Here is a 14180-nt window from a genome sequence, read left to right on the forward strand (position 1 = left end):
ATTATAACACGTTTGACTATTTAGAGGTAAATTCGTGTTCACATATTTCAATTACACAAATATCAACTAATATTGATAAAATTATAAAATTTTTATTTTTCTTGATAAATAATTCAAATATAGAACCCTTATAAAATAGAATGTGGCATTTCCTTTTAATTTTAAAAATTGTTGTCAATTTTGTGAAATATAATAATTAAAACAAACTTTATGGTGTTTACAAGACTGTCAAATCATTCTACGAAATATAATCTACTTTCTCCCGGGAAAGCTCATCAATTCACTGCGTCGTAATATAATATTATGGGGTTGGTGTTCTCCAACTTCTTGCCTCTCCGTTGACGTGTACCCGTCGACCCACCCAGAAATCAACCTCGAGCTTGATCGATCGCGGGGTCGGGTCTCCGCTATCAAAGCCGCCAAACTCTTACTCTCGCGCATACCCTTTTCTAAGAAGTTCCCCTCAACCCCACGTCACACCACTCTGTGGCCGTTTTTGGTCGACCCGTCGGGTGAAAGTGTCGTATACGTTTACGACCTCGCGAATCACCACCTGCGCAAATCTATTGCGCGTTTCACTCGTATCGAACGACTGCCGGACCCGCGCACGCGCCACGAGCTGAAAAACCCCGGGCGCGGCCCGGGAATCACACCTCAAACGGGCGATACGATATTCGACAGACAGTCCTTCTGCCACTCAACGCCCGTTCAGACGCACTTGAGTAGTTTAGCGTTCAGTAGTTTCATAGTATATTTGCCAGCACAGTAGAAAGTACTTGAAGCTTCCGCAAAAATAGTATTTTACACAGATCCACCTGTTTGTGCAGCTCGAACGTGCCAAAAATCCAGTTCATTACGCCGTCACGCCCACCCGTTAGAACGGGCAGTTAGCCACCACCTACGCGAGATCACATCATCATCACACCGCACACGTAAGTAACCATCATTACGCATCCGTTTGCATAACCGTAAAACCGTATAAATCGCGGTATCGGTGTTTTGAATACAGAGAGATATTATATGTTATTATTATTATTACGTAGATCGAAGCGTTGGCGCGTGGTCAATAACCTGAGCCGTTTTTCCCACGCGGTTCACCGGACGGAAGACGAGTAGAGACCTACATCGACTACGACAACAACAAAAACAACGACGACGACGGCATAACAATAATTGCTGTTGCGCAATTGCCGCGATATCCGTCTCGTTTCGCGATACAGATAAGTACACATCGTCTCCACAGCCACACGGACCGGTCCGAATAACGAATTTTCCGGAAAATTCTCTGCGCGACATTGCTATACTGAGCTTAATCTTGCCGCGGTACGGCGATTAGCTATCGCGTGCATTTCTGTGCTTATTGCTGAACGAGATCGGCGAGCCATTGATACACCGCTGTTTCGATCGGGCACTTAGACCCCGGGAATTCGTGGACCGCTTGATATAGGTAGTGCCTGTCGCCGGGGCATAAGCCGTACGTGACCGCTTCTAATCGATACAGCGTGGGATTCCGCGACGCGGTCGCCGTTTTCTCTTTCGCCCGCGCCGAATCGGGTAACTGCGGCACCACCCCGCGATCGACCGGTTGAGCAACAGTCGTCCCGCCCACACCACCCGTGATTACGCAACGCCGCGACGTTGAACCCCCCCTCACTATCACCGCTGTATCCCACTGCGTATCCTACTCAGCTCTGATCCGAACATGTGCATACCCACCAAAACCAGTGGCGCGCCAGCCGTCCCGCCCGCAGAATACTTCAGAGCGACGCAAGCCGTACAACGTCATCCGCCGCTAGGACGTAACCGCGAGGAACGCTTGCAACAGCGACGCTTAGAGGATCCGTCACTGACTTCGACATCGACATCGACATCGGAAGCCGACAACGACGACGGCGACTACGACGACGAAGACAACGCCAAGTTCGAAGACGCGACCGAACGTGCACTGCAGACCACCGCGTACTGCACTTGCCAAGAGTTTCATTCGGCCCGGGCGTTGGAAAGAGAGCGCGAGACCGCCACCGCCAAAGATATGGTGATAATCTTCCGCGTGTTGGTCGCGCTGGCCGTCGTCATCCTGGCCACCAAGCTCATCTCGGACATGGTGTTCTCGACCGGCGCGTCCGCTTTCGAGGTGGACGTACACGACCATGCGCAGTTCAAGTGCAACGTCAAAAGACAGTTGCCACCGATCGAGCAGGGCGACACCGTGATCGACAGCATATTTCAGGTGAGCACCGCGCGTGACGGACGATGATTTAGAAATATATTGATATGGGGTCGTCCGACCGACTACGAGTATCGAAAACTCGCGGTACATTAATGATTTAGCGATTTACGATTTGATACTACTCGGAAACAGATTTTGGTAGTGTATTTACTGATAATATCGAAAGTTTTTATTCTGTTTTATTTCATTCGAGTTTTTAGCACTTATTTCGACTTTGTGTGTTACTTTATGCGCTGACGCGTTCTCGTATAGTCGAATGGTTAATTATATTATAATTCGTAGTCATGAAATAACGAAAATATAAATTCATAATAATCTCGATAGAGCTCTTTGGAAATTGGTTTAATAGCTGCAAGAGCACTTTCGATTGTAGTTTTGATACGGAACATAGTTTGTCGGACAACTATTTACCATATATTATCTTAAATCGTGCGCACGTTAACGTTATCATATAATATTGTTATCATCACATAATTTTATCGATCCGTAAATAGTTGAGATGGACAATCCATCCTAAGGCGTACATAACTAATAAGTGACTTATTTTCCTCACGTAAAGCAATTGTAGAAAAAAACAAATACCGTATGGTTATGATTTTAATATTATTGTTGTTCTTATTATTATTATTACTAGTATTTTTATAGCAGGTAAACCACCATATGACAATTGGTCCAATCTATTATATAAAATTAATCTCAAAATAATATACGTGGAAAATTTTGTGGTTCCAATTGGTCGAAAACTGTAGATTTGCATGATATACATCATTTAGATATAATAACAGACTATTAATAATATTAAATAACTATTTACCTATCTACCTATATAAATATATACTTAATCCTCAATCACACTATTTACCACTATTAAATATATACAGGAAAAATAAATAAATAAAAAGACATATGTAATAATAGACATAATAAGTCTTTTTAAATATTAATATATTATATTAGTTATACAGACAGCCACAAAAATATTTACGTTCGTAGTTGCAGGATGCGACTCTCGTGAGTCCGAGCACATTAAAATATTATGCAAAACTGCTATACTAGTAGTTTTGTATACACTTTATACACTTTTTAAACTATATATAAATACATAATACGGAATTATAGTTTATTGTTTTGTATTAAAATACATATACTAGCAACCAGAGATTTAGTGAGCTTTCTTACCTTTTTTTCATTTTAGTTTTTAAACAGTTATTAACAATATGTACAATATTCGATTCAAAAATTCTCATATCTCGCTTAAAAATTAAAATAATATCGTAAAAAAAATCGATGAATGCAAACATAAGTTTGTAATACATCAACTCTCTCCAATATCAAAGCTAAAAACATAATATTTATTCTGCAGAACACATCACAAATTTGCTTAATTCTACGTTTTAAAAACAGCGACAACACGTGTGGGTGTGATGTCCTCATTTAAACTGCAGATGGCAGTAAATTCATTAGCCATAATTTTTCTTAAAATGCGTTCAGTACTTTCTATTTTAAATCGAATGCAACAACATACAGAATCTGAACAACATACAGTGTTTACCACAACAAATATTTACTAAAAACTGTCGTGGACTAAATAGAGTGGGTGGAACTTCAACAAAGATGTTTTTAAGTATTGCATTGATCAAAAGATGTATAGGATATAGTCAAAAAACGTAAAGCCACCCCCCCCCCTATACGGCACAATAATGTTATTACGTTCAGACGTTTCAACTGCGCGAATAGTCAATAGTGGAATATTAATTAATATTATAGTGTATAAATCCTAAAACCTACATCACTTGGTTATAAATTTATAATTTCTCGTTCAGGTAGCTGACAAATCATTTAGTAAATTGAAAAACAGTAAAAATAACGTGTTAGATTTGTTTGAAAAGTACATCCCATAACAATAACATAATTTCTACAGTTCTACAACATTTAAAAACGTTACGACCACCTAAAGCCCAATAAATTATCGAACGAAGATTTAGTCCTTTAAGTTACTGTAAACGTCTATACAATATAATTCATGGTATATACGCAAAATTGGAATATAAAATTGCAACCAATAATTTTTCATAGCTATTATAGAGATGTATACGAAAGCATAATAATTTCTATTTGGTAATATAATATACGATGTTAGACCACTTAGACGTACCTACTGAGAGGTTTATTTTGGTCGGAAAACTGACCAATTTAATCTAAAATAAATATATTCATTTTGTACCATTTTACGTGATCACTATGAGTATGTTCTACGCTTTTTTTTTTTTAATTTTCCCGATTAAAAACATATAATACCTTTAAACAATCTATAACATAGTGATAAACTAACGACATGAAATCTCAGACTTTTAAATAACAATATGCTAAAATCGCTAATGTGTGACACGATGGTTTAGTGAATTTTTTTCTACATAATTTAGTAATCACGTAATAACCGACAAAAGTATAGACTTGGGAGTCTCAGAGTTAAATTTATTGAATATTTAAACTAAAACCAATTGTTTGTCTTAAGTGTAATTAAAGTTGCCTATACTAAACTCCTGTAAAACGCTGGTGGGTTTATGATACGTCCTCATAATATTATACTGTTTGATCATCAATACGCAGTGCTCGATATTCACACCGATTATGATGATATATATTTTTGTAGATTCCCATCAACACGCTTAGCGCCGTCGGGACGTTAATTAAGAACGTCCGGCCTCTGGTGCGCAGGACCCGCGAACGTTTCCAGCAGTATTACGGCACGGCCCCGCGACAACACAGGAGCGTTCAGCAGAACAACTACAGGACCGTTCAGCAGAACAATTACAGCGACGGTCCAGAGTACTATCCAATTGGCCAGTATTCACCCCAAGTACAACAAAATCCGGGAAAATATCGTACAGTATATTATATGACAGCGCCAACAAAGCCGACCATTAGGGCCACAGAGTTCGGAAAAGAACCGTTTAAATTCGAATAAAAAAACTTACTTTTTCTAATATTTCCTACGATTCGAATACTACGAAAAATCTTATTGCGAATCGATTTTTAGAAACGATAGTCTTCGATATTTTTTTCGCACAAATCACTGATTTAATTATAATGCAGATATTACGTACACTTTGTTTTCCTCCTTCTGAAAAATGCAAATACGACATTTTATGGTAGCTAAACCTCAACTTAATTGCATGTTGTAATGTGTCACGATAAGTATAATATATGCAATATTATATCGTTTACGTAAAATCACATTAAGTACCTATTTAATAAGTTTGTTTTTGTTTATTTTTTTTTTTTAACAATCTTCTAAGACGATATTGATAAGTTAATTATACTTTAGACAGGTTACGAATTGTTACTCCGTTTCTAAATGATCTACTGATTTACTAGTTACTAGTAACTTCGTTCTACGTAACTTACTAGTTATCTTCGTATACACACACAAAAAAAAAAATAGATCGTCTATAAGAACAATATAAATTTTATTTTCTCCTCCCTGTGTAATTTACAAAATTATCATAATTCGTAAATTTAATACCCCAAGTTATATACAATTAAACGCGTTTATATTTATTGATAATTAGTCAGGTATTACTCATATATCTGAAGTTAATAATATAATACAATAATTAATAAAACGAACACAATAGTGTATTATTATGTAATAGTATTTCTACATATTCGAGTTTAGTATATTTGCAGTATAATTTCACTGATAAAATATCAACAAAATAAAATAATTAATTTTAAAAAACAGTCACACTATTCAATCATTATAATCTTAAAATGATACAATTTTGATCAGTGGTTAAATTTTCTCAAAAATAAATACCTATTACCTATTCAAAAAAATATAAATTTTGTTTTCTCTTGCCATTGAAATTTACAAAAATTAGCTATGTTCATCAATTTAACAGTTCTGGATGTAGTTCGTACAGTTCGTATAGTATTTAATATTAACTATTCATAAATCATAAGTAGGCCTGAGGACTAAAGTAAAAAAAAAAAAAATAATATTAGTTTTGGAAATCAAAGTTACATTTAAAAAAAATGATTTGTACTTAAATAATTAAATATTTAAAAATATGCAAAATAAAAAATCCAACTAAGTCTTTACACATTACAAAACGTCAGCAATTTCTAATTAAAGTTATTCTCGGTGAATTTTAAAAGAATATAAATTCGCATAAAAATCTGGACTCTAAATTATAAATTATAATTCCATGATTATTTATATCTAGTACTCGTATTTTACAACAATTAAAACACATTAAATAACAAAAAAAATAAAAAATAAATACCATATTTAATAATAATAAAAACATGACTAAAAATAAACTTAAATTATAAAATGAAATGAGCACTATTTATATCTATTATCAAAATTTTCTAAATATATACCTATATGCTCTTAATAATTATTTAACATACTCAAAAATGCATTTATATGCAAGAAAATATGCAAAATAAAATTTTAAACACAACCTCTGTGTACTATGAAACAAATACATCACTCAAGTATGAACAATTATGAAAAATCTATTGAAGTCCTCAGCTCTACTCATAAGTCATAAGTTTATAACATAATACAATTAATTGATTAATTTAAGTAATATATAACTAAATCTAGTCGTTCGTTTACAATAGCATAATGTAGTTAGAAAAAATAGGCGTGCGTGGACTTTTAGTTCAAGGGGTGTCCATTGTAAACGTTCAAAATATTTTTTGTTTTATATATTGTAATAATGCCACAAATGACAAACGAAATCCAATAGAAATAAAACTTCTGAATTCATAAATTATTTCATTAAAATTTAAATAACATTCTAGTTCTTATTCTATAAAGTATCTAACCCATCTTGACTACTAGTACATAGTTGGTTTTCTTATTTTAATATGTTCGATTCGGACAATACCTTTTCAACCTAACTTGTGACTGGTACTACGTGAAACATTTTCAATGTTAGATATGTTATGATATGTACTTACGTACTAATATGTAAGTATTGTTAAACATGTCTAACCTTCCATGTTCACTTAAACAGTCTAACAACTCATACATAGATTCGCTGAATGTACGATTTGATACATTAAGAATATTTATTTCGGCCTTTCAGCCTTGATTTCGCTATTTAATATGATGAATAATTTAGAAAAAATATTTTGAGAACAATAATTTAATTTTAATATCAATAAACTTCTTACATCATTGATTAACAATAAACTATCTTGCTTGGGCACGATTGGGACTTTTAAAAATGTTAATATAGTATAAATTATCATGATAAATATTAAATACAATAATTTTGGCTTTTGATGAATGGTCAACAATACTCGGGCACCCTCGGCATCCCTATGCACACGCCTATTATAATATAAGGTTTTATAATAATTAAATATTAATGAATAAAAAGAAATCTTAAATGATTGGTCGCAAATGCAAACATAATAATATAAGGTATATAAGGTGTTAAATGTGGCTTCGGATGGATGATCGAGGGTGCTTAGGCACCCTCGACACCCCTATGCACACACCTATTATAAATTATAATAATATAAGGTGTTATAAAAATTAAGTATTAGTCAATAAAAAATACTACTTAAACGATTGGTCGCAAACAAAATCTTCCAATAAAACATAAATAAACACTATTTACCTAGTTGGAAAAAAATACATTTTTATCATATAAACCTATGGTTTCATCAATTTCTAATTGCTAATATTACAAATATTAAGTAACCATTAAATGCAGAAGCATAAAAAATGAAGTTATTACATACTTATTAATAAAAAAAAAAAAAAAAAAATACAATTTAAAATTAATAAATATAACTATAGTTAAACATAATATTATATAATAATATATTTAAAAATTATAAAATTAAATATGCATGTTACTTCTTAAATATTATATTAGCCATTTGATATTAATCGTTACATCTAAAAAATTTAATTTAATTAAAAACTGTTATTTACTTAGATAATTCCAATTGTCCAACAGTACAATTGTTTAGTTCATAACAATATAAACTATAGGATACATTTTTTTCAGTTTCCTTTACTTAATATTATATTAATATTTATAAATTGTTAAAATATTATCCATTCTATACATTTTATTCGATGTTTTTAAATATATTTAAATATTATGACATTATATTGTTCATATATAAGAAAATATTAAGCATATAATAGCAACAAAACCATGATCTACAAAATTATGGTGTTTATCATTTCATCCGAAAAAGTTAGGTTTTCATTTCAGCCATGATTATCGACATAATTTTAATTTAATCGAAATACCAAAAGAACTATGCATTTATCGCAACGACCAAGAAAATACATTTTGACATTTATCGTTTTGGCCAAGATAAAAATTTAACCAATATCATAATCCATTAAGTATTACACCAATATAACAATACAAAATCCATTTCACATTAATACATTATCTATATAAACCTAGGTATACAATTATCAATTTCATATTTAATTTATATCACAATCATACAATTGAATAAATGACTAAACGAATAAAAATATATCGACAATTAAATATTAAGATTGCCATCATAAAGAATAAAAATGTAATAATTAGCAAATTTTCTATGTAACTTAATAAATAAATAAGTACTCATATGAATATGTTCCATTTACAATTTTACAGTAAATTTAATATAATATAAATAGATATTACCTAGACCATGGGTGTCAAACCTTATTTGAGTCAAGTACCAAATTTTTCTAATCAATATTTAAAAAAAAAATTCATCAATCAATATTAATAAAAAAATAGTTGAAAACGTAATATCAGGCAGCTCCAAACATAAAGGTCGTAAGCGTTAATTGTAAATATGTTCAGAAAATAACAAATTTTGTAAAAAAAATTGTATAATTCATTCAGTTTTTACTATCAAATTTTCATTTTATGAACTCACGTTCAGTAAATAAAATATTTAATGGAACATAATATTAATAATATTCACAATTATAAAATATCAATTACTATAAAGATAAAAATTAATGAGAAATTATCAATTAAAACAAAACATTGGTCACTCACTCTGTAAAACAAAACTTAACTGTGAATTTCTTTTTAATTCTAGTTGTCATTATTAAACTTACAATAAAATAAAAGTAAATGAAGTTATTAAAATAAAATAAAAACATGAAAACATTGGCTTCAATTATAATGAAAAATAATACATTTTATAAAAACAAAAAAATGTTTTAAATAGCATTACAGCACTAGCACTTACAGCATAAATTAAAAAAATATATATATGACGATCAGTATACCATATAAAAGCACACCTGCTAATCATTTTCTTACATAAAATTAAAAAAAAAAAAAATTAAATCTATAATATAAAATCGTACAGTTGACAATAAACTAAACAAACTAATAACATTCAATTTTAAATTTAAAAAAAAAAACACAAGTCAATAAGAAAATAATTTTAAGATCAAAATAAACAAAACAAATTATATATTATATCTTTATTTTTGGCTGAAATGAAAAATATGCTTATTTATTTTAAATAATAATTTAGCTTATTAAAAATAAAACGTTATTGAGTGTTTTTATTATATTTGTATGTGTGTGTGTGTAACTATAATCTAAATTCTATAAAGATTAGAATAAAAATAAAAACTAATAATCATAGCTATTAGACGAATAAAAATTAAAAAAAAAAAAATACATGCTTAAATAAAATATACCTAAGTAATTGGTAAAATGGCAAAGACATCCGAAATAATGATGGAGGGATACAAAATACAGCCACTACACATAATATCTAACAGTTCTCAAACTTATCGGGCTTAGTCCTTTGAAAATTCACACCGTTTATATCATCATACCTAAATTTAAAACAAATAATTCTTGAAATAAACTTAATACCTATAATATAATACATGTAAAAATCACGCATAATTAATATAAACGTATTTTTCATCATTGATCAACTAAACAACTCTTTTCCGTCAAAAACAATATAATTATGTATAGGAGGTACCTATATATAACCGGCACTTTATATTATAATATAATACAAATAAATATTTTTATCACCCCCTCCGTCGCAAAATATATGCGGATGTCAATGCCCAAGATATACGGTAGTAGGACTATATTGTAGGTACTACCTAGTACCTGCACAAGACGTATAGAATCCCGGATACTATATAGTGTATCGGTATATATAATTTTAGTAAGTCGAACATATTACAAAAAATATTTAAAAAAAAATAGTTATAATTCAACAGCTAGATAATTAAATAAATATATTATTTAGATAACATTTTGTGTAATTGTACTTGTAACTAATGAAGATAAACATTGTAAACCATCTCTCGAATCTTAAACTTTCACGTGACAATATTAAAAAAACAAAAATAGTACCGAAATACTGCCATCGAGTATAGACAATTTAAAAATCTGTACGATCGAAGGTATTTAGAAAAATACTTGCATTCAACTCAAACTGTTACAACTCAATTACTCAAATTGTACTAGACTACCGCGGCCATTATAAAAAATATGTATTTCTTTTTAACAACGAAACAAACTATTGAATTTAAAAACAATAATAAAATAATTTTTTTTACCTTATCATTTTTAGATGTGTGCCGTGTTAGGTACACGTTCTAAATAAATTTTAAAATTTTCTTACGAATTTCGAGTTGACACGGTAAATCGTAGTAACACGTGTCTCGAATTGCATGTTAGTCTATTGTTACATGTTCACGGAACACTGTACCATAAGGCTGGGCACCCTATTTCTCTTCAAAAATAAATCGTTGAAAATTTCAAGAACTCGTTAGTTTAAAAAAAAAAAACACTCACATCAATTATCCCCGCGAGTGCCCGAAACAGGCCGTAGATTTTCTATAGTTGTATACCGCATCATCGGACACGGGTCTTCCGCTGGCATGTAGTTGGAGACGCGTGCTAAATCTATATTTTCAAAATAGAATATTATAATATTAAATATAACTACGTAATCTCATATTATCAAATTTCGAATTAAAATTCGTCTGTATTCTGTAAAATATTATACAAACGTTACCTGTGAACCAATATTTACGTTCAAAGTACCTTCCTAAAACTTTGAACAAGCTCACTAATTATACAACAAAGCTCTGATTTTAATTAAATTTTGTTTTTATTGTATTTAAGTGATCTACAGTGATTTTTTTTTTTATCAAGGTTTACGCAACAATTTATTATTTTATATCTAATTATTATTGAACATTAACATGGTTACCATTTACCTAAATATTATATAAATTACAATATTATGTGGCCGTGGCGTTCGTTAAAATAATAACTATTATTATAATCAATGTTAATGTCACAATTATTATCATGTGCTTACAAATTATATTTACTGGTGAAGTGTAATGATCTTCAACTATAATTATTAATATATATGTGTATGTGTTTGTTTGAAAACATGAAGTGCATTTTGTTTTTTTTCTGAACACTTTTCCTAATTTAAAACACCCTATTTCTCATAGTTTGAATATTCCTTTTATGATGTGTATTATGTTTTATGTTGTGAATAATACATCTGTAAGTGGAGATATTCTAATTCATATTCCTTTTACAAATTTAAACATTATAGTTACATCTGAAAACCAATCGTTTAAAAACAGTCATAGACCATTTTGTGTTGAATTCACGGTACATGTGGTTCATCACATAAAATACGTGGTAAGCACAATATCTTATAGGTACTGTTTGTGTGAAATATATTTATATAATTGATAGCGCAAATGCGTTAAGATGCGTATAATATTTAAAACTTTTGGTTTTTGTTATTGATGGAAAAATATTTTTTATTATATTTCAAATGAGATAAGCGTAAAAAAAAAATACCACCACAAAAAAAAAATTAAAGTTGAATTAGCGATATAAAAAGTACGAAATCTCTATTGTTAAAATATATGAATATTAAAATCACTTGTGTAAAAATCTGCTATAAACGTACAAAGAATTTAAATCTGTTTTCAAGACTTAAAAAAAAAATAGTGGTCTGCAGGTATTTTAGTTGTTCGATCATTTACACTCTACAATCAATTTAAATAGTTTTTTTTATAAACCATTCATCGTTGTATTTTTGTATAAAAATCTGTAATTTAACGGCGAACGACGCAACACATCGTGTTTCATTGTAATATAATATGCCGTAGCTTCGAAAAGATCTACGACGAGTATGTTCACAATATTAACTCGTTAAAAACGACTGTCGATAATATCACGAGCTAAATGTATTAAATCATTTAAATCTTAAGAAAATATTATTTATCGAACAATAACTATTAATTATTAGATATAATTTAGATTATTATGAAATAGGTATACAATTTTGTCATTCGCTATTTTTGTTTACCTACGCCTTTATTTAAGGAACATATCCCCCAAAATTGTATTTAGATGATACATTTAAAAGTTAAAGCAATTAATCATCATGAGTGTTTACTTAAATGAAAACTTATATATTTAAGTTATATTTTAATACAAATTGATCGTATTATTATACGTGCATTTGTTTTGTTTTCGTTTTCAAACTAGGATTTTATTTGTCAAATACTAATTTTTAAAGTTATTTCTAAGCAGTAAATTGTAAACATTCAAGTGTCCCTTTTGCAGACCACTGCTAAAGACCTATATTTACGTTATGACCCAAATAAACCCTAGAAACATAATTTACAAATGCTTGAGAATATTTTGAAATGACAAATATAGAACAGGTTTCCATCAAAGTTGGTTGGGCGTGTATAATACAGAATGTGTATATTAGAGCGGACTGGAATAATCACGACTATACATTTGACGGCGGTTAAAATTATAAAACATAATAGAATGTAAAGAGATTAAAGATTATATTATAAAGTATTTCAAAATTTATTCAAAAAATTAAAACACTTTATGCTCTGAGACTTTGTGGTGTTCTTAAATTTTGAAGCATGGGAGTACAAAAGTACTCTTGTGCATTTTCCGTAGGAAATGATTGCACGAAACGGATGGGAACGCGATGGGAAGACTTGGACACGTCGCGTGAATACGGATAACAAATTTCGCGTTGGGAGTGTAAGTCAATTTTTTTTTTTCGTAATCGTATATATAACGGTATAGTGTGGTTTTGTGGGTCGATATCAACCAACGTCTAATGTGGGGTAACGGTTCAGTAGGTATAGGTACCTAATGGGTTCGTTGGCCTACTCGTGGTGGACCACGCAAATATATCGCCGACTCGCGGGGAAACCGGTAAACGCCGTTATAATAAACCGCGAATGGACGGCCGAGGTGACGGCCGATGATCACGACGGCCGTGGCGGAGGACTATTGCAACGGTCATTTGTATAAAATCGCACACGATATTCAAACGAGAGGACTATTTGCGGAAACGCCATCCCGCACGCAATCGTGACCGTCACCGCGCGCGTACTTGCCGCGATGTTATCGATGCGTTAATGCGGTGAATGTAGAACAAAGTATAGTGTCGAGAAAGCCGAGTTTAAAAACGGATTTACAAAAATTCAACAGCTATAGACAAACGGAAAATCTTGATTAAAAGTAAAAATTTAGAGAAAATCACGTTCGCAGGGTATAGGACTATATACGAGTGCACACTATAAGTTCTTGCAGCTCCAGTTTATGAGCCTGTATATACGAGTACATATATATATATTACAATTGTATACACTATAAACAACAACATCGTATAACGACGCCGATAAAACAGAACACATCGCACACAATGGTTAAAGACACGTCGAAAGAATGTTGGCCAAATGTATGTAAATTGATAAATATCGAATTGTGCTCTGGGAACAGTCGTGTGACTATTATGTGTACGTTCGTGTGGTAAAAAAATTCACGAAAAACGGACGCAACGTTAGCGTAGTGGTATGACTAATAATCGTAAATATTATATTTTGTATTCATTGAAA

At 31.1% G+C, this 14180-nt stretch overlaps 1 protein-coding gene across 1 annotated transcript; it reads left to right on the top strand.

Moving 5' to 3' along the window:
- Positions 1 to 674: 674 nt before the first annotated feature.
- On the top strand, positions 675 to 11682 carry LOC132924637 (uncharacterized). Its single transcript, XM_060989057.1, has 3 exons — positions 675 to 932; positions 1044 to 2230; positions 4884 to 11682. The coding sequence occupies exons 2-3, from the start codon at positions 1703 to 1705 to the stop codon at positions 5196 to 5198; spliced, it is 843 nt and encodes a 280-aa protein (XP_060845040.1). The 5' UTR covers positions 675 to 932; positions 1044 to 1702; the 3' UTR covers positions 5199 to 11682.
- The last annotated feature ends 2498 nt before the right edge of the window (positions 11683 to 14180 follow it).

The sequence above is a fragment of the Rhopalosiphum padi genome, chromosome 3 (assembly GCF_020882245.1).
Source record: "Rhopalosiphum padi isolate XX-2018 chromosome 3, ASM2088224v1, whole genome shotgun sequence".
NCBI classification, from domain to species: Eukaryota; Metazoa; Arthropoda; class Insecta; order Hemiptera; family Aphididae; genus Rhopalosiphum; species Rhopalosiphum padi.

Excerpts from the sequence above, each read along its gene's own strand:
- LOC132924637 (XM_060989057.1), top strand. The coding sequence starts at position 1,703 with ATGTGCATACCCACCAAAACCAGTGGCGCGCCAGCCGTCCCGCCCGCA. Across the intron at positions 2,231-4,883 it reads TGATCGACAGCATATTTCAG|ATTCCCATCAACACGCTTAG; the intron begins GTGAGCACCGCG and ends ATATTTTTGTAG.